The 21,804-nt window shown below is 42.0% G+C and overlaps 1 protein-coding gene across 5 annotated transcripts in view; it reads right to left on the bottom strand.

Moving 5' to 3' along the window:
- Positions 1-729: 729 nt before the first annotated feature.
- smek1 (SMEK homolog 1, suppressor of mek1 (Dictyostelium)) overlaps positions 730-21,804 on the bottom strand; it is a 101,810-nt gene continuing 80,735 nt past the window's right edge. For 3 of the 5 annotated variants that reach the window (XM_067992083.1, XM_067992081.1, XM_067992084.1), the window contains 7 exons: positions 17,471-17,594; positions 12,235-12,393; positions 11,956-12,125; positions 9,376-9,518; positions 6,473-6,663; positions 4,763-4,992; positions 730-1,740 (listed from right to left, as the gene is read on the bottom strand). In XM_067992083.1, coding sequence (XP_067848184.1) covers positions 1,627-1,740; positions 4,763-4,992; positions 6,473-6,663; positions 9,376-9,518; positions 11,956-12,125; positions 12,235-12,393; positions 17,471-17,594 — 1,131 coding nt within the window. In that variant the 3' untranslated portion in view covers positions 730-1,626. Of the gene's footprint in view, positions 1,741-4,762; positions 4,993-6,450; positions 6,664-9,375; positions 9,519-11,955; positions 12,126-12,234; positions 12,394-17,470; positions 17,595-21,804 lie in introns of those variants that run through there. The other 2 variants (XM_067992082.1, XM_067992085.1) reach the window with 2 other exon arrangements.

Raw genomic sequence — 21,804 nt, forward strand, 5'->3', positions numbered from 1 at the left:
TGCTCAGAGCAAGGATTTCTTCAAATTTAAATTTCTACTTTCCTGACTTTGAGTTAAAGCAGCTTTGTGAGGGGGATCTTATCGTGTTGAGAACAATCCTGAAGCTCCTTCACACATATTAGAACTACACAGATCAGCTAAACATGAGTAGATGCGATGAAAGGACATTCAATCAAACCAGAATCTCCACTGCACAACTAAATTTTGTACATCAGTAATGGGGATATACTTTTTAAAATGATATTCCCACCTCCACTCCAGTATTTATACTGGTATGCCAAACAGCAGCACATAAAACAATTGGTGTGGGGATTGGGCACAATGGTGCTAATCTTGTTCTGTTAACTGTTACTTAAAAGCATTGGCACCATTTCTAAGATGGCAAAAGTGCCTGTGTCAAATGACTGCAATTTTGCTGTATAGCAGGGTGTCGAAATTATGGTTCCTGGGCCCTGGTGACCCAGCACGTGAAGCCAAGGCAACTCAGTTCTATTTCTGGATCAATTTTATACTCACTGGTTTGCCCTGTTTGAATTTCATAGGACTGGAAGTTTGGAAAGGGTGGTTCTCAGTGCTACTGTCCCGTTGGATGTTATCACAACATTAACTCTTTGCATATATCAAGCTACACATACTAAATAGTTTGAAATGCATTTAAAACTTGTGGCCTGTAGACTCCATGGCATGCACACAAGTACCCATAAAGGCAAAAAACTTGGACACACCTGATAATGTCAAACACCACTGTATGAAATGGTCGGTATATACCAGCCTTTTTAAAAACAAATGAGACCATCTTTCATACACAACTAATCAATGTCTATTATAGTACAAAAAACCCACAAGTACACACAATGAAGGGTTCCAGAACAACAAGGGGAAATACATTACATCAAAGAATTTCTTTAATGGTCCCAAATATACTTAAACACCTAAGTGTACACTCAAGAAAAAAAATTGAAGAAAATGCAAGATATGAAATAAAAATGATCACATCTAGAAATTCCATTCATTTTTTAGTCAGAGGGGATGGGTTTTTTTTCTCAAAAAATTATGCAGTTTTAAAGGGCACAGGTTAAAAAGAGAAAAATTGTGTACTCTCAGCCCTCCCCACAGAGGTTCCTTTAAAATGCTTTCTTTCATCGTGACCATCGATGTCCTGAATATACAATGCAAAGGCAGGTCTTTGAACAATGAGAAAACTGCTGGCATTCCAGGGAAGAATTACTGCTGAAAAACACCATGCTCTCCCAGGCTCCCATAGATCTTCCCACACACACTGCTACAGACTGGACCAAAGCGAGCCGGTCATGCTACGTTTCGTAGCACTAGAACTCTCCACCCTCACTGGCTGCTGTTTATAGCTTCCTTCCCTGAGAAAGGGGGTAGAGTGAGGTCAAAGCCTGGATACACTTGGGTGTCAACAAGTTCCAATTCCTTTGCTCTGAGGTCCTTTGTTTTTTGTTGTCGCATCTTTTCCTGCTTAGCTGGATTGGCACTTGATCAGCAGAATTCCACGTGTACATTTATCTGTGTGAGGCAGAACAGTTCAGACACCCTTTTCTGAGTCTTGGTGATTTTTGCAGGTCAGTAAAGTGTCACTGGGCAAGGCTGAGGGGATCGCCATTAGGATCCAAGCCTGGATTTCTTTGTCAAAGGTGTCGATTGTTCTTTTTCATCGCTGTCTTCCTCTTCCTCCTCATCATCATCTGGGTAATCTACAAGGCCGATTAGACCTCCCTGCACAAGAAATAATCGTTATTGGACACGTATCTATAATATAATGACAAGTATGGAGTGCACTACATTTCAAATGTTGACCGTAGCACAAACAAATCGGGCACATTTTTCTGAATTGTTGCTGGGAAATCTGAGCCAATCAAAAAACATTTTGCCACTAACCACCTTTCCTGACTGGCTCAGGAGCCAGAGAGTTTACAGTATCCACTCACTTCACTGCATCTCTCAAACTTTACCACATTCTTACATTTACATAGAATTTACAGCACGAACAGGCCACTCGGCCCAACAGGTCTATGTTGATGTTTATGCTCCACACGAGCCTCCTCCCACCCTATTTCATCTCACCCTATCAGCATATCCTTCTATTCCTTTCTCCCTCATGTGTTTATCTAGCTTCCCCTAAAATGAATTTACGCTATTCAACTCAACTACACCCTGTGATAGCGAGTTCCACATTCTAACCACTCTCTGGGTAAAGAAGTTTCTCCTGAATTCCTTATTGGATTTATTCACGACCCACCATGAGAAATTCCACAGATGTCAACTAGTACAATTACATTTGTACAGATTACGAGGGATCTAGGTGTCAGAATAGAGTATTTCACTCCCCTTCCAAACACTTTTACACCCAATGATCATCAGCATCAGATGATCCAAAATCAGGTCACCAGCACTAATCAGATGTAACAAATAGCTCCCAGTTCTGGAAAAGCACCCTTTGCTACAGTCTCCTGTTATTTCATAATCAATCACAAAATTTGACCTCTCTCAAAGACAGGGCAGATAATGCCAAATCTTAAAGCATAGTTTTGAACTGTGAACAGATGACAATGGATTGATATAAGAAGTTATTCAATCACTACACAATGGGCTAGGTGAGACCACAGCATCAGAGAACTGACACGGAAGCATTCCATTAGGATGGAGAATGTTGAATGGTATAACTATGGATGGTTTGAAATCGTAGCATCTGGGCACCACTCAAATGGCAAAATGTAGGTTTCTGACTGTGATTCTTCATAGGGAAAGGAAAAAGGGAGCAGGCTAACCCAACTGCTACGGTGCCTTCTAATGATCAAAGCAGTGCTAGTAAGGATCTGAGAGTGCTTGCCTTAGGTGAGGTACAGCAAATGTCACAAGAGCCAATTATGAATGGGTATGATATCATAATTCTAAGGCAGGAATAAGAAGTTTAAAATTAATGTGACAACACTGATCCCCCTATGGTCCAGTTGGTAAAGTCAGTGTGCATCCAAGCAGTACAGACCAGAAGATTCTACATAGAAATCTTGCCCTGTGCTGGATTAGCCGATCTCAACTGAGGTGACAACAGAAATGCTACTATTGGGCTCGGCACCTCTGCACTATGGAGTGGAAAATCAACCAGGATCCCAGCTCCTGACCGTTATCCAATGACCCCTGTTGCAAAGTGCACAGTGGGATGGTATTGGACCTGGCTGTGTTGCTTAACAGTCGAATAGCCTGTCAACACTGACCAAGTAGATTTGTATGAAGGATGGCTACTTAGCTGGGATACTAAAGGGAATCCATGGTGCCATACCCAGGGCGAGCAAATGCCTTCAGGAGAGGAGGGGAGAGAAGGGCAAATAAAAACAAAAGGAGTGCAGTACGAGGTCGGCTGGATACATTAAACCAAAAGCAAAAAACTGCGGATGCTGGAAATCTGAAATAAAAACAGAAAATGCTGGACAAGCTCAGCAAGTCAGGCAGCATCTGTGGAGAAAGAGACAGAGTTAACATTTTAGGTCGAAGACCTTTCGTCGGAAATGGAAAATGTTAGAAGAGTTAAAGTTTTTGAGCAAGTACAGAGCCTGGGAAAGGGGGGAGGGAGGTGGAGGGAAGGGAGGGGCCCAGGAAAGAACAAAAGGGAAGGTCTGAGATAAGGTGGAGGGCACGAGTGATTAAATGACAAAAGGGATGATGGTGCAAGGCAAGGAAGATGGTAATGGGACAGGTTAAGAAACAAAAGATTGATCTGTAGTAGCTGTAAATGGCAGCAGCAGAACCATCACCAGCACTAGCTGACCGAAGAAATGGGAGCAGTGGTTATAATCTGAAGTTATTGAAATCAATGTTGAGTCTGGAAGGTTGTAAAGTGCCTAATCACTCGTGCCCTCCACCGTATTGCAGACCTTCCCTTTTGTTCTTTCCTCCCCTCCCCTCCCTCCCCCCTTTCCCAGGCTCTGTATTGCTCAAAAACTAACTCTTAACATCTTCCAGTTCTGACGAAAGGTCTTCAACCTGAAACGTTAACCCTGTTTCTTTCTCCACAGATGCTGCCCGACTTGCTGAGCTTTTCCAGCATTTTCTTTTTTTAATTTATGGCAGGATACATTTATGCGCTTATTACGCAAGTTGAAAAGCCTGCTGATCAGCAAGTACATGATAAAAAGGTAGCAACTGTATCATGGTTCATATCACAGGAGAATAATTATGGCTGTGGAAGGCCATTCAGCCCATCTTCGTTCATCCATCCAGAAAGACCTTGGTCCCTCCATTGCACAATCCAACTGGTTTTCAAACCCAGTGGATGCATATTTGGTTGGCACGGTTTTAATCTCATATGGGCATATAATTTGAGAGACATCAATTAACTCAGCAACAAAGTGCATATTGTCCCCAGTTACCACAACGCACTGGTTGTAGGTCCAGGAACAGATCTCAATTGTGGCATAGCAGCTGCTCACCGACTAAGCCAGTTGACCCATTGAGGGAGTCCGGCACTGGTGTTTTTTTCCTCTACCAGCTATATTTTACTTTGTAGAAAACGACTGGATTATAAGATTTGAGAATGAACAATTTTGGAGTTAATGATTCGTTAATACATATCACACAAAAAGGATAAAGGGTAGACTTGATTACAGTGTGAATAAATGAACAGTCAATGTTACTTTGATGAGGGAGTCAACCCCACCTTCAACTCAGATGGAGGGGACTGCAGCAATTGTGCCCGAAATGGTCCCAGGATTTGAGGAATCACTTAAATCCAATACAATACCTTGGTAGTAATAGCTGCCATATGAGGTGTGCTTTTGGCTATTGATCCGGGTGACCCTGGAGATCCCGGGGAGCCTGGGGACCCAGGTGAATTAGTTGAGGCTGACTGGCTGGTGAGGCTGGACTTGCTGCTTCCGCTGCTGGTGCTGGAGAAGGAAAGCTTGAAGCTGGGGCTCTGCCTCCCTGTCAGAGTGCTTTTCGTCAGGACCTCCTTCTCATCCCCTTCCTTCACTAAAAGTGGGGGAAGTTCAAAATTTATTTCAAATGTTTAACTGTTACGTTACAGAATCAACAGTTTAATTTAATACACATAAAAATGGTTCAATGTATATCCAAGATAAAATCTTCAAAATAGAATTGCGACAAATTCAACGACTGAAGTCACAGGAGACTTAGTATCATAGTAAGTACAGCACAGGAGGAGGCCATTCAACCCACCGTGCCTGTGTCAGCTCTTTTGAAAGAGCTATCCAATTAGTCTCATTCCCCTGCTCTTCCCCATCTTTTTAACCATTAACAAGTTATAGGATCTTTTAGTATTCAAATTAAAGTGGAAATTTAATGGAGTTAAAAAAAAAAATTCTCTGGCAGTAGTATTCCTAGTAAAATGTAAAACAAACTAAATTCACAAAAAAAATCCTAGAAATAATGCAGGCAGTGAATGCTATTATTATTCATTCAATACACAGAAGTGAAAATCAGAACAGAACGTAGAAAACAATCTAATAGGGACGGGCTCTGTCGGTCACGGAGAAAGCAGTGAAATGGGATTAGAGTAGTCAGCTGCAGAGGGTGCAATAGTGACGACACAGGCACGAGGGCCAAACAGCTTTCCTTTGTATTGAAATTTCTATCATTCTAAAAGTGAATAAAGTGGGCAAGAAGTAGAATCTAAAACAAAGCAAAATCAGTATTCAGAAACCCCAACAATTAGGTTCCTTTCAATATTTTGGCTCTTCTGATATTTTGTGTGGGATTTCAGTTTGTATGCTAGACCTAAACTTAGTTCAGCTAATTAACAGTTTAATCAGTCTCTGGGAAACTGATGTCATATTTGATGTGTAATGTATAATTTCACATTTACAAATGATACAATAACTAGTTGTTCTACAATCTGGAAAGGTGTTTTTGGACCCGTTGTATCTATGCAGATCTCTCTTTCATTCCAATTTCTTTCCTCCTCTCCTGAAGGTGCTGACTGTTGCTAAGGTGCGGTTCAATGGATGCCAGCAGCCCCCCCACCGCCCGAGGTCCATTCTTCACGCAAGAGTGAGCGTCAACAAGCTACTCGCCCTTTGGGGGTGGGGGGCCACCACAGCCAAGACCAATCCTGTCCTCATCTGGCATCCACATACGCGCACTTTACAGCGGCAGTCATCAGATAGTGGTCAGAGTGGGAACTTGGGCCTATTCCCCCCGCCCCCCACCCCACTCCCTCCCTAGCTCAGGGATGCAGATGCCAAGTGTAACACCCCCAACATGGTGCTTTTTACCCAGCAGGCCATTATGGAGCTGCTTAATCAGATTGTTTTTCAAGCAGATTTTTCATTCATGCCTGCCACACTGGACATTCACATGTGTCAAAGAACTGGCATCGGGCAAACTTTCTGTAAGTAGAGCATACTGCTCAAACTGATAGCCACTTGTCTTTTTATGTTCCTGCAGTTGAGTAATAAAAAAAGAATTTACACTTAATTGGCAGATTCCATACATTTTTTCCTCTCCATAAATTTGCCAAAATGGTCCATGATTTCATCGTCATTTTTTGACTTGTCAGTTGTTAGTAGCACTGACTCGCCATCTTCCATTTCATCCTCATCTGTGTTGAACCACATCTCCTCTTCTTCCTCCAGGGTGCGGGCATCTCGTCGGTACCTGTTATTCCGCAAGATGGAGCGCATACTGTATTCCAGAAAGAAACAAAATGAGGTGCTAATTTGTTTTTAACACAGCGAGAATTACAAATTCAAGACCTGGTTATGGTAGTGTGGTGGTTATGTCACTAATAGTCCAGAGAATAAGTTCCACCATGGCAGTTTGAGAATTTTAATTCAGTTGAAAAAAAAGGTCTGGAAATAACATAGGAACAGGAGTAGGCCATTCAGCCCCTCAAGTCTGTCCACCATTCAATTAGATCATAGCTGATCTGTATCTTAATTTCATCTCCCCGCCTTGGTTCCTTAAATCAATCTCAGTTTTGAAATTTTCAACTGAATAAAATTAAATAAAAAACTGCTTTCAGTAAAAGTGATCATGAAGCCATGAAACAGTGGAGGTCCAAAGAAACTTAGGGGTCCATATACATAGATCTTTAACATGTCATGGACAGGTACAGAAAATAATCCAAAATGGAATGCTGGCCTTTATATCTAGAGGACTACAATACAAGGGGGTAGAAGTTATGCTACAGCTATACAAAGCCCTGGTTAGACCACACCTGGAGTGCTGTGTTCAGTTCTGGGCACCGCATCTTAGGATGGATATATTGGCGTTGGAGGGAGTGCAGCGTAGATTTACTAGAATGATACCTGGACTCCAAGGGCTAAATTATGAGGAGATATTACACAAATTAGGGTTGTATTCCTTGGAATTTAGAAGATTAAGGGGTGATTTGATTGAAGTTTTCAAGATATTAAGGGGAGCTGATAGGGTAGATAGAGAGAAACTAATTCTGCTGGTTGGGGAGTCTAGGATTAGGGGACATAGCCTAAAAATAAGAGCCAGGACTTACAGGATTGAAGTTAGGAAACACTTCTACCTGCAAAGGGTGGTAGAAGTTTGGAATTCTCTTCCGCAAACGGCAGTTGATGCTAAAACAATTGTTAATTTTAAATCTGTGATTGATAGATCTTTGTTAACCAAAGGATATGGGGCTACGCAGGTATATGGAGTTAGGTCATGAGGGGCTAAATGGCCTACTCCTGTTCCTATGAAGCCAGTGAACTATCATAAAAACCCAACTGGTTCACTAATGTCCTTTAGGGAAGGAAACCTGCCTGGCCTTTATGTAACTCCAGACCCACACCAATGTGGTTGACTCTTAACTGTTCTCTGAAGTGGCCTAGCAAGAAGGCCTGCCGCCTTCAAGGTAACTAAGGATGGGCAATATATGGCAGCCTTGCCAGCGATGCCCACATCCCGAGAATGAATAATTAAAAAAAATCCTGCACACAGCTGCTCCCGGATGACTCAGTTTGTAAGGTGTGCATAATTGAGCAATTCCAGCACACAGGTTTGGTTGCCAGTCTGTGGTATTAGCTGACCTCAGCCTGTAGGAGCACTAGGTTATAGTCCAACTGTTTTATTTGAAAATCACAAGCTTTCAGAGGCTTTCTCCTTCGTCAGGTGATCAAGTGTCTTGATCACACCTGATCACCTGACGAAGGAGAAAGCCTCCGAAAGCTTGTGATTTTCAAATAAAACAGTTGGACTATAATCTGGTGTTGTAAGATTCCTTACATTTGTCAACCCCAGTCCATCACCATAGGAGCACTGTAATTGGGCTCAGCAAACCTGGGTTAGCGACTGGAAAGTCAGCTAGAGTTCCTGCTCAACTGCTGTCCAGTAAACCTTGCCAGAAGGTGCATTTGTGAATGTTGGCAGAGGATGGGATCAGGCTTGATTGCAATGGCCCACTTGGTCAAATTGCCGACCACTGATTTGGCCAAAGGTTTTCAAATATTTCTGTGTGGGGATCGTCTGCAAATATTGACACTCCCAGGGAACCCCTGCCCTAACTTCTAAAAGGCAGTGCCAACTATTCAAAGGACAGTGTTATTACCGAATAAAACATTTAATATATGGTAACAGAAACATGCAATAAAAATTAGGAATTTGAGACACTGTGCTTGAGGTATGCACAACCCCTGTACAGAATTCTGGTAATCTCATGGACCCATGCCTCCACTTTTACTGCGACTTGTAACAGGACTAGTTGTTGTAGAAATAAAAAGGGAATCATCACAATTTGTTTTGACTACATCATCCCTGAGACCCAACCAAGGCACTCGTTCAGCTGTACAATAATGATGGATTCACTCCAGTCCAACACTGGGAGTTAACAAACATTTATCATGAATTGATGACATGCATTGTATTTGCCCCAAGTCCACAGACCAGTAACAGGTCGGTGGACACTTACACGTGACTGTTATACGTGGTCCACACAGACAGCACTTTAAGATACCACAAACGCAGAGTCCCATTATACATGGATGGGCATGACACTCAGGTTTCAAAGGAAGTTGGAGCAGCCTGTTGTCCATAGTCCATAAAAAAAAACTGTCCGGCAGGAGTGAAGCAAGAAACACTTCACGCATTTCATTTGCTTCAGCAGATTAGCATGACAAAAATATGGAGACACCCATAGCACCGTTGTATTCTACCTCATTCTTTTCCAGGTCCTCAAAACTGTGAAACTCCCATACCTCTCAGTTTTCCCTTTTTCCTACAATGTTCTAAATTCTAAGCTTGACACCACCTAACCAAAACTTCTTGATTTACCTCCCGTTCTCTTTCACTCTTTGCAACCTCGGCTGTGTCCTACCCAATGGATTGTAGCTTTTTACCTTGATTTCTCAAGGAAGAGAAATAATATTTATTAAAACATCTCACCTGTCAAGTTTTGGATTATCCTGTCTTTCCCTTTGCTGCTCATAACGCAGTTTCAGTCCTTTGAACGTCTGCACATAATCCACGTCTTCAAGTGCTTTCCAGTAATTTTCTATGACATGAGCTGTTAGAGACTTGACATCTTCCTGTATAAAAGAACAAGAGGCCATGTTTTAGCTATTAATAAAAATATCCAAATAATACTACTTTTCAAGGTAGCAGAATTAGGCAGATTTTTGTGCATTAAAAAATTATGCTGTTTGATTTTCAGGTCTCCAGTTATCCATTGCCATGCTATTTTCTTCAACTAGGAGAGGAGTCTAGGTGCAGACTTAACCACTGCCCTAGCTCCCCAATGGTTCAGCATGTTTATCCAGTAAAAACCGTGCCATAAAATTTTCCTAATAAAACACCAACAGTAGCCCATTTAAAATGGATGGGTTACAACTAGTATTATAAAAACATGCATTTATATAGCACCTTTAAAGTAGCAAAACGTCTCAAGTGCTTCACAGGAGCGTTATACCGAGCCATCGAAGGAGATATTAGGACAGGTGACCAAAAGCTTGGTCAAAGAGGTACAAACCTCTCTCTCCTCCTTTAGCGTCTTAAAGGTGGCGTGATTAAAATCAAGGATGTGCAAGAGGCCATAACTGAAGGAAGTCAGAGATCTCGGAGGGTTGTAAGGCTGGAGGAGGTTACAGAAATAGGGAGGGGCAAGGCCTTGGAGGATTTAAAAACAAGGATGAGAATTTTAAAAGCGAGGCTTTGCCGGACCGGGAGCCAATGTAGGTCAGTGAGCACAGGAGTGATGGGTGAACGGGACTTGCTGCAAGTTAGGATACAGGCTGCCGAGTTTTGGATACTTTCAAGTTTCTGGAAGGTGGTAGATGGGAGGCCAGCCAGGAGAGCATTGGAATAATTGAGTCTAGAAGTAACAAAGGAATGGATGAGGGTTTCAACAGCAGATGAGCTGACATAGGGGCGGAGACAAGCAATGTCACGGAGGTGGAAGTAGGCTGATTTGGTGATGGAGCAGATATAGAGTCTGGAGCTCATCTCAGGGTCAAATAGGAAGCCAAGGTTGCGAAGGGTCTGGTTCAGCCTCCGACCTTGGACAGGGAGAGGGATAAAGTCGGTGGCTAGGGAACAGAGCTTGCAGCGGGGACTGAAGATAATGGCTTTGGTCTTTCCAATATTTAGTTGGAGGAAATTTCTGCTCATCCAGCACTGGATGTCGGACAAGCAGCATGACAAATCAGTCAGCGGAGGGGTCGAGCGAGGTGATGGTGAGGTAGAGCTGGATGTAGTACATGTGGAACCTGAAGTAGTGTTTTTGGATGATGTCGCCGAGGGGCAGCTTGTAGATGAATTATAGGAAGAGGCCAAGGTTAGATCCTTGGGGAAATCCAGAGGTTAACAGTGCGGGAGCGGGAAGAGAGCCACTGCAGGTGATTCTATGGCTACGACTGGATAGATAGGAATGGAACCAGACGAAGGCAGTCCCTCCCAGCTGGACGACGGAGGAGCGGCACTGTAAGAGAATGGTGCGGTCAACCGTGTCAAAGGCTGCAGAAAGGCAGAGAAGGATAGTTTACCCTGGTCAAAGTTACATGGGATGTTATTTGTGACTTTGGTAAGGGCCATTTCAGTGCTGTGGCAGTGGTGGATACCTGATTGGAGGTTTTCTGATTATGGTCAGAAAACTAGGCCAATGTCTAATAGCTACTTGGGTGAGGTATTGGAGGGAGAACATGCTTTGGAATTGTATCCTGGCAAGGAAATAATGCCTGCAAAAAGGGAGGTGGCGGAAAAATTGGTTACTCTTTTGCGAAATGTGTTTCTTCAAGACAGGACTGGTCTGAAGACATTTGTTTCAACCCCCCCCATCCTGACTTTAAGTCTTCATTTGAAATTACTTCAAAACCGATGCAGGGCTTACTTCAAATGCTAAATTTCTCAACCCAACCATAGTGATTGCAAAATGGTCAGGATTAAAATGGAAGTGCACTTAATTTGGACTCAGCTAGCTTGAAGTTCACAGAATTTATTCCACCTTCCTAGTGAAAGCACTAAAAACAGATGCTGACAGACCTGTTTTGTATCTCTATTTTCAACTTTTATTTCATATTGCTAGTATTTGTGGCTTTTCCTTTTCTCCTCTTACAATAATTTGAACCAAAGACCCCTGCAAGTTGAACAGTACTTGCTTTTAACAACGTGCAACCCAAAATTCACCCCTAAGCATTGTAACTCCGGTGTCTGGGAAGGATGGCCAAGTGGCCTACTCTCTCCCTTACTCTTGATGATCCACTACCAGAAGATACACAGCAGCAGACTACTGGAGATTCTCCATCCCACTTTCCCTACCCCCTTAGTAGCACTCTGGCCGTGCGCTGAGATGAAACACTCGGCGTAATGGAGAAATGAACCTGCACCTTGGCGTGGCTGCTCTCTGTGACATTGTGGCCAAGATTGGGTACAGTAGAACCCATATGGCACCAACGCTGTGGCTTTGCTTGTCCTGCCCCAGTTCCCACATCACCAGCTTCATTTATTTGGTAGTTAAGTAGATACACTTACCACTCTGATAAATTCGAACATTTCAATGATTGCTGAATTCAGCAAGTTGTAGCGGGACCCGTTGTTCAGAAATGCCTTCACCACAGCTTCAAACAAAAAGGCTTTCATTATGTAGCGATTGTAGAACTCATCTTTCAACCCGATTATCTTTCTCATGAAGCGAAGTGCACCTGAAATCAAATGTAAATACAGGTTTAGACGTAAACTACTGAACCTAATAAAAAGCTAAATTTTACAAAGGATAGCAAATGAATTAAAAATAATCAGCCTATGACTTACATAATGCCACAAAGGCATGCTTTGAGCCCATGAGTACAAGCACTCTCCGTAAAATGTCTTTGTTTATAATGTAGTTCTTGATGTGATAGGTGTGGTGCTCCACGCAGAAGGTGAGTAATTCCAAAATTAAGGCCAAAAGCTGAGCTGTCTGGAAGTCATCTGAAGAGTAAAACAGGAATGCAGTCTGAACAATTTGTTTAAAGTAATTTTTAAAAAATCTCTTAAAGAATTGTAATCAAGAGGAACAGGCCACAAATCAGATTGCCTTGAATTCTGATTTTACGTTATACCTCGCCGTTAAAAGAAAACAGGACAGCTGTGTAATGAACGTCAAGAAGAATAACGGACGACGTGACTTTAATGTGACAAAATGCATTACGTTATAACAGAAATCATGGGTTTCCAAAACTGCACTATAGACTGTGAGATCGTTACTAAGTTTATAATGCAATGTGTGGCTTCTCATATAAGCCACTGATATTTTTTTCTTAAAAAGTTCCCATCCATGACATTTTTGTTTCAAAACCAGTCTCTTTAGCTTTATGCCATCTTCTTTCAAAAGCAGTACCAAAAACAGGTTAACTGGTCATTCATGTCTTTTCAGCTTGAGGGACCTTGCTATGCACAAAATGGCTGCTGTGTTTGCTCACATAACAGTAACTGCACAATGTAATTTGCTCAATGTGAAACACACTGGGATGTTTGAGACCCCGACAGGGTGCTATATAAAAGTGATAGGTGAATACCAAGATGAGATGGTTCATCAGTAGTTACAGAAAATGCATGTGTACTGTACCAAGAAAATTATGAATAGTTTCATTTCCTTGTAATCAGATGAAAATCACATGATTACTCACAGTGCTGATGCACAATATGGTTAGTCTTCAGATTAACCTCAACAATTCTATTCTCTCAAATCTACATCATGATCGCATGGTGCTTTGCCTTTCAACAAACTTACAATAAAAAGGAAACAACCATCTATTTTTCAGACTGTCAGCTTGGCTCACTGGGTACCACTCACTTGAGTCAGAAGGTTGCAGATTCAAGCTCCACATAAGGACTCAAGCACACTGAAGCTGACACTCCATTGCGTAACTGCTTTGAGAGGACATTCAACAGAGATAGGGACTGCCTACTCCAGTGGTTCAGGTTAAAGATACGTAGCCCTTTTTGATTCTCAACCAATGGCAACAAAAAAAATCAGTACTAACTGGTCATCCTCCTTGTTGCTGTTCTTTTTGGGATCTTCTTGTGCAAAAAATGGCTGCCTTATTTGCCTACACAACAATGGTCACTGTACTTCAAAGTAATTCACTGCATGAAATATAAAATAAACAAATACTCTTGAATTATAATGTATTTTTCAGAGCCATTGTATAGAAATCCCTGGTAACAGTGAACAGAGATGAATGAGCTGATTAAATGGTATCAAATGCTGAGACATAACTTCAGGTTCTCTTTTGCAATGACCTTCATTAACGCTTTTACCTACGTTAAGCCTTCATTGCACCAACATTATTAAGTCACTCAATGATACATCACATCCCTTTAGATTTAATTTCTGTTATATAATTAAATGGCACCTGCCTAATGTCCTGTTTTAGCTATTACATACCATATAATTCGAGTATTTTTTCTTTCATATTTCATACAATGAATTACTTTGAAGTACAGTGACCACTGTTGAGTAGGCAAATGCAGCAGCCATTTTGTGCAGAAGATGAATGACCAGTTAGTGCTGAAAGACAGCAAGTTCAGATGATGTTCATAAAGCAGTTGAACTTTTCTCTCTCATGGTTTATGAGAACAGAAACACCCGATAGAATTACTTTGGTAACTTGGTCCATCGTATAGACTGGGTGTTCTGTTAAAGCGTCACAAGACAGGTTTGGATGAAGGTATTTCTTCACCTGCTTGATCTCAACCTTCCAAAACACCAACTCTATTATCCTCTCATTACAGTGTCTACTGGTTTCTTAAATGAGTTGTGGCCTGGGCTCAACCATTTTTCTGGCAACCTATTCCAGCTATTGACTAAGCTCCGTGCATAGAAATATTTCCTCATGCCTGTCCTAATTTTCCCCTTCACAATCCTGAAACTGTGCATTCTTATCCTGCTGCCCTGGCAGATCTGAATATACAGTTTTGCATTTAATTTCTCTACTCCATCAAGTATCTTGTATACCTTAACAAGGTTCCCTGACACTTTAAGGCTGAAGGACCCACCGTATCAAATTCTCCCTCATAACTCTTGACACTCTGGACCAAACTTGTTGCTTTCCTCTGCACAGCCTCTAGTTCCTGGATGACCTCTTATGTGGTGGTGTACACAGTACTCCTGATGTTGCCTGACTGAGGCACTGTATATCTTCAGCATCATCTCTAGGGATTTCAACTCAGTCGATTTGACAAGTTTTCCCAGAATCCTATCTGCCTTGTTTATTGTCACCTCTCACTGTTTAGACATGCAAAGCCACAAGTCAACTAACAATCCAGGTCTCTGTCAATTTCTTGGTAAGTTCTATCCCACATGCTTTCTATTTTTGCTTCCAATATTTGCAGCGCCTTGCATTTATCTGTATTGAACTTCATCTGTCACTGATCAGCCTAGGTACAAACTTTGTTGGCTGCCTCTCTGTGTCCACGGTCCTAACTAATTTGCATTGAGACTGCAAGTCCAGGTCATTTAGGTATACCAGGAAGAGGAACATGGACCCAACTGTGACCAAGCTTCACTGAGGCTTATCTCTGCTTTCTTTACTTGATCCAGTACATAACCCATATCCAGGTCTTAACCTCGGTATCTACTGACTGTAGTTTGTAAAAAAAAAGTCTTTTGTACAATACTTTATTAAAGCCCTTTTGGAAGTCAAGGTACACTACAATGTATGACTTCCCGTATCAATTTTGGATATTGCCTCTCCCAAAGATTTAGGAGGTTGATCAGGCAAGATCTACCCCTTCATCAACTCTCCGAAAGTGGCCTATCTAGAACTTCTACTTCACTAACATCAAAGCTTGCAGTATGCATGTGTGCTTGATGTTGGATACTATACAGTAAGTCTCCTCCCAGATGAAAAAAAAATCAAATAGTTGTTTAATATATCAACTATCGCTTGTTCATTCCCATGTTCAACTGCATACGGGTTCCTTTGATTTTAAAACTTCCTCCCTTACTGTTACAGTATTGAGTGACTTTCAACTGAGGAGAAACGGTGAGCTCATTCAGTTTATGCTGAGCAAAGCAGCTGATGTCAGGCCTTTTACATACCTACGGCTTTTTAAGACTATGGGTGACACCGTTAGTCTTTCTTCTTTGGTACAGGACTGTGCAGATGTCTCCAGAGGAAGTCCTTCACTTCTGGTCTACCACAGGAAGCACTTCTAGGAGCAGCCAAATAAAAACTCAAATGTTTGGTATCATTGAAATTGACTTTTATGAACGACTGCATGAATAACAGGGTTTTTTTTTGGAGTGGAGGGGGTTATGAAAATAAGTTGCTGGAAAAGAACCAGATGAAGCAGAATGCAACAAGACTTTCTGAAGGAGGAAAGCTCGTGGCATTGCCTACTGTCATAGTTCTCAAAATCCTGGATGAGTTTCCTACAAGTTCTGACAACAGCAGCTCTGCTCAGTTGGAATTATTTTCTATTCATACACAAAAATATTTAAACAATCTGGAGATTATATTCATTGAAATGCAACGTTGTCCCCTTCGAAACATAACAACCCATCACCCAGTACAACATTTAAACATTTAGCATTATGCAGTTGCGATCAGCGACACTAAACCTAGCGGTATAACTTGCAACCTATGCACCCAATTGTGAGTGACACAATGGCTCGGTGGTCGGAGGGGCGGGGAAAATAGTCTTAAAACCAGACTACAACAATCATACTGTGGTGTGAGCCATACTAATGCGACAAAAATATAGAAGAAAACTCAATTTGTACAGGACTCAGAATCAAAGCACACAATTTCCAATTGTTATGTCTTGTTTGAAAGCAAACAAAACATTTTTAAAAAAAAATCACACCAGTGGAACAGGTAGTGCTTTTCTGTGTTTGGATTAACGGAGGACGTTGGGACAATCAAAAGAACCTTGGTCTGCACGTACATCTGCCTTGGGGAGCCCTTAATGACAAGGGCAGAAGTGATCAAGTCTTCCCCAGCACCATGAAGCGCACAAACCTTTTGTTTGAAAAATGAAATCGGTCTTTAAATGAACTTCAAGGAACTGAAAGTTAATTTAGGTAGAGATGAAAATAATGATTAAAAAAACCCAACTTGACTTTAATCACCAAATATTACCATTTGCCACAATAACCTGAAACTTATTCAGAGCAATTTGCTATAGTATGTACTTATCTGGGTCATACAGACCTAGAGGTTTGTGTCTCAAGTAGTTTGCCTCAGCAAAACCAAGCAATCATGCAGAGAAATTTAAAACCCAAAACGCAATTCCACCGAATTAGCATTTTCAAGTTGTACAAACACGACTCTGAGATGCACCGAAACAATCAATTACATCTTACGCAACTTCAGCCCCTCCAACCACACCTGACAGAACGAGCTCTGTTCTCTAATACTGAGCCAAGCTCCACTTAACTCTAAACTGCACCATAAGTATTAAAAACACAAAATAAAAATTAAACACAGAGATAAAAAAAATAAACACCTATCGATACTCTGGAGGAATTACCCCTCAAGTGTGTCGCGCAACACCAACAGTTTAGTCTGGTCTTTCTCCCACCCATTTCCCGCCACTGAAAATCAGTCTCTTTTATTTGGTTCTTCATGGCCATAGCGGTGTGGTCTATGTAGCAGTCTAAAGCCAACCAGGAGACCTTTTTATTTTTAATACGGATGGCCAGGTGTAGTTGGGAATGTGGGGACACCAACTGAAAACAAACTGGGTAAAAAAAAACCCTGAATATTAGAAAAAGTCCTGATGTACAGTTACTTTACTGATTGGAGTTAAAAAGAACACGTTTCTGACTCACTGACAAGCAGCATATTTGTGACGAGGGGCGCATTGTCAGTTTTCCTTTCCTCCAGTTGAGTTGTTCTGTCTAGGAACTGACAAAAACTCAGCCATTGCTGCTGGATTTCAGAGACAGGCAATGCTGGGACTTGAGTTGTGGAGCAAGTACCTTCATCACCACTCAACATTTCGACACAAGTGTATTTGCATGCCACACGCTGAAGGTAAGATGATGACTGGTACTGACCATTATTCGGAGATGGCTCACCTTTGCTGGGCTTCTCCTCAGTGGTGTTCGCCAGCAAGGGGGCAGTCAGGACATGCATGCAGTGTTTGTAAAAGAAACTCAGGAATTCCGTCTTCTCTGTTTTCTGCAGAAAGGAAATACATCTTAATTTATACCTCCCTGCTAACAGACTGGAAAGTGTACTACAAATCCGACAGCCAGAGAGACTGCAACTTAAAAACCATGATGGGAACAACCTATCAAAGATCGTCTATTGATATTGTAACTACACATGCATTCACGGTCCAAGAAGCAGAACATGATATGGAAAAGGCTGGTTGGAGAGCACTTTGCACTTACTAAAAAATACTACAAAGTCTGGGAAAACAATGATAGATTTTGTTCTTCCATCTTGGACTGTGCCTGGACATGGTATTTAAGCTGCACTAATACAGGGTGAAGTACTAGTAATTACAGGTCTGTTACTGGTGGTGGTGATGGGAGGAACTCAAAGTGAGGAATTAAAATAAGCACACTACAAGCACTTCACACAACATTATAATGTATTGGCTTAAGGGCCAGCTAGCTCAGTTGGTAACATTCCTGCCTCCAGGTCAAGGGTTCATAGAACGATACAACAAAGGAGACTTCTCGGCCCACTGTGCCTGTGCTGGCTCTTTGGAAGAGCTAACCCAATTAGTCCCACTCCCCTGCTCTTTCCCCATAACCCTGTAAGTTTCCCCCCTTCAAGTATTTATCCAATTCCCTTTTGAAAGTTATTATTGAATCAGCTTCCACCATCCTTTCAAGCAGTGCATTTCACATCATAACAACTTGCTGCGTACATATTATCCCCCTCATGTCGCCCCTGGTTCTTTTGCCAATTATCTTAAATCTGTGTCCTCTGGTTACTGACCCTTCTGCCAATGGGAACAGTTTCTCCTCATTAACTATCAAAACCCTTCATGATTTTGAACACCACTATCAAATCTCCCCTTAACCGTCTCTGTTCTAAGGAGGACGACCCCAGTTTTTCTAGTCTCTCCATGTAACTGAAGTCTTTCATCCCTAGCACCATTCCAGTAAATCTCTTCTGCACCCTCTTTAAAGGCCTTGGCATCCTTCCTAAAGTGTGGTGCTCAGAACTGGACACAATACTCCAGCTGGTGCCTAACCAGTATTTTTATAAAGGTTTAGCATAACTTCCTTGCTTTTGTACTCTATGCCTCTATTTATAAAGCCAAGGATCCCGTATATTTTTTTTAAAAAACAGCTTTCTCAACTTGTCCTGCCACCTTCAAAGACTTGTGTACGTACACCCCCAGGTCTCTCTGATCCTGCACCCCCTTTAATCTTGTACCATTTAGTTTATATTGCCTATTTCCCCAGTCTGTCTATGTTCTCCTGAAATCTGTTACTATCCTCCTCACTGTTTACTACACTTCCGAGTTTTGTGTCACCTGCAAACTTTGAAATTATACCCAAATCCAGGTTATTAATATATATCCAAAACAGCAGTGGTCCCAACACCGACCCATGGGGGACACCCCTGCACCCTTCCCTCCAATCTGAAAAACCACCGTTTATCTCTACTCTCTGCTTTCTATCCCTTAGCCAATTCTGTATCTACGTTGCCACTGCCCTTTTAATCCCACGGGCTTCAATTTTGCTATCAAGTCTATTATGCAGTACTTCATCAAATGCATTTTACAAGTCCATATACACATCATCAACCCTCTCCGTTACTTCATCAAAGAATTCAATCAAGTTGGTCAAACACGACTTGCCTTTAACAAATCCATGGTGGTTTTCATTTATTAACCCATATTTTTCCAAGTGAAAATTAATTTTGTCCCAGATCTATGTCCCTAAAAGTTTCCTCACCACCGACGTTAGCTGACTGGTTTGTAGTTGCCAGGTTTATCCCCCTCCCCTTTTTTGAATAGGGGTGTAACATTTGCAATCCTCCAGTCCTCTAGCACCACTCCCATATTGAAGGAGGATTGGAAGATTGTGGCCAGAGCTGCCGCAATTTCCACCCTTACTTCTCTCTCAGCAACCTAGGACGCATCCCGTCTGCACCAGGTGACTTCTCTACTTTGAGTGCTGCCAACCTTTTTAGTACCTCCTCTATCTATTTTTATCCTATCCAATTTCTCTACTACCTCCTCCTTTACTGTGACATTGGCAGCATCCTCTTCTTTGGTAAAGGCAGATGCAAAGTATTCATTTAGTACCTCAGACATACTCTCTGCCTCCACATGATTATCTTTTTTGGTCCCTAATTGGCGCCACCCTTCTCCCCCCCCCCCCAAAAAATATTGGCAACTAAAATCAAGGAAAACCCAAAGATGTTTTATGAATACATAAAGAGCAAGAGGATAACTAAGGAAAGAGTAGGGCCTATTAGAGACCAAAAAGGTAACCTGTGTGTGGAGGCAGAAGTCATGGGTATGGTTCTCAATGAATACTTTGCGTCTGTCTTTACGAAAGAGGGGAACAATGCAGACATTGTAGTTAAGGAGGAGGAGTGTGAAATAGTGGATGGGATAAACAGTGAGAGGGGAAATATTAAGGGGTTTAGCATTCTTGAAAGAAGATAAATCACCAGGCCCAGATGAAATGTATCCCAGGCTGTGAAGAGAAGCAAGGGAGGAAATATCGGAGGCTCTGACCATAATTTTCCAATCTTCTCTGGCTACAGGTGGGGTGCTGGAGGATTGGAGGACTGCAAATATTGTACCGTTATTTAAAAAGGGAGAAAGGGATAGACCGAGTAATTACAGGCCAGTCAACCTAACTTCGGTGGTGGGCAAATTATTGAAAAAAGTTCTAAGGGTCAGTATTAATCGTCATTTAGAAAGGCACGGATTAATCAAGGACGGTCAGCATGGATTTGTTATGGGTAGGTCGTGTCTGAAAAACTTGACTGAATTTTTTGAGGAGGTAACAAGGAGGGTCGATGAGGGTAGAGCATTTGACATAGTCTACATGGATATTAGCAAGGCTTGTGACAAGGTCCCACATGGCAGACTGGTCAGATAACCAAAAGCCCATGGGATCCAAGGGAAAGTGGCAAGTTGGATCCAGAACTGGCTCAGTTGCAGGAAATAAAGGGTATGGGGCGATGGGTGTTTTTGTGACTGGAAGGATGCTTCCAGTGGGGTGCCGCAGGGCCCAGTGCTAGGTCCCTTGCTTTTTGTGGTACATATCAATGATTTGGACTTAAGTGTAGGGGGCATGATTAAGAAGTTTGCAGATGATATGAAAGTTGGCTGTGTGGTTAATAGTGAGGAGGAAAGTAGACTGCAGGAAGATAGCAATGGACTGGTCAGGTGGGCAGAAAAGTGGCAAATGGAATTTTGGAATTACAGGAAAAATGGAATTACAGGAAAGATGTGATGGAACTAGAGAGGGAACAGAGAGATTTACGAGGATGTTGCCAGGAGTGGAGAATTTCAGCTATGAGAAAAGATTGGATAGGCTGGAGTTGTTTTCTTCAGAACAGAGGAGGCTGAGGGGAGATTTAATTGAGGTGTATAAAATTATGAGGGGCATAAATAGAATCGATAGGAAGGACCTATTTCCTTTAGTAGAGAGGTCAATAACCAGAGGGCATAGATTTAAAGTAATTGGTAGAAGGATTAGAGGGGAGTTGAGGAGAACTTTTTTTTATCTAGAGGGTGGTGGGGGTCTGGATCTCACTGCCTGAAAGGGTGGCAGAGGCAGAAACCCTCACTGCATTTAAAAAGTACTTGGATATGCACTTGAAGTGCCGCAACCTACAAGGCTACGGACCTAGAGCTTGAAACTGGGATTAGGTTGGATAGCTCTTTTTCGGCTGGCACAGACACGATGGGCCGAATGGACTCCTTCTGTGCTGTAAATTTCTATGATTCTTTGACTGTTTATAAAAGATTTTTGGTTTCCCTATGTTACCCGCGAATCTATTCTCATACACTCTTTTTGCCCCTTATTTCCTTTTTCAGTTCTCCCCTGTATTTTTTGTATTCAGCTTGGTTCTCTACAGAATTATGAACCCGACATTTATCATAAGCCTCCTTTTTCTGTTTCATATTCCACACCAGGGTGTTAATTCATAATCTAAGCCAGTGGTGTTCTAATTTCATGTGTGTGGACTCCTGTATATGTTGACACACTTCCAGAGACCACTCTCCTAACCTTAAGAGCCAGCTACCAAAGGGAAAGCAGTGCTGGTATTACAGAAAACATCAATTAGTATACAGCAACAGAAATAAGATGCTCGCCAGTCAACACATACAAAAAGAGAGTTCTCGCGACACTATGCCCGTGGAATGCCTGGCTACAGACGACTGAAATCCAAGAATCTTGCC

The sequence above is a fragment of the Heptranchias perlo genome, chromosome 10 (assembly GCF_035084215.1).
Source record: "Heptranchias perlo isolate sHepPer1 chromosome 10, sHepPer1.hap1, whole genome shotgun sequence".
Lineage (NCBI taxonomy): Eukaryota > Metazoa > Chordata > Chondrichthyes > Hexanchiformes > Hexanchidae > Heptranchias > Heptranchias perlo.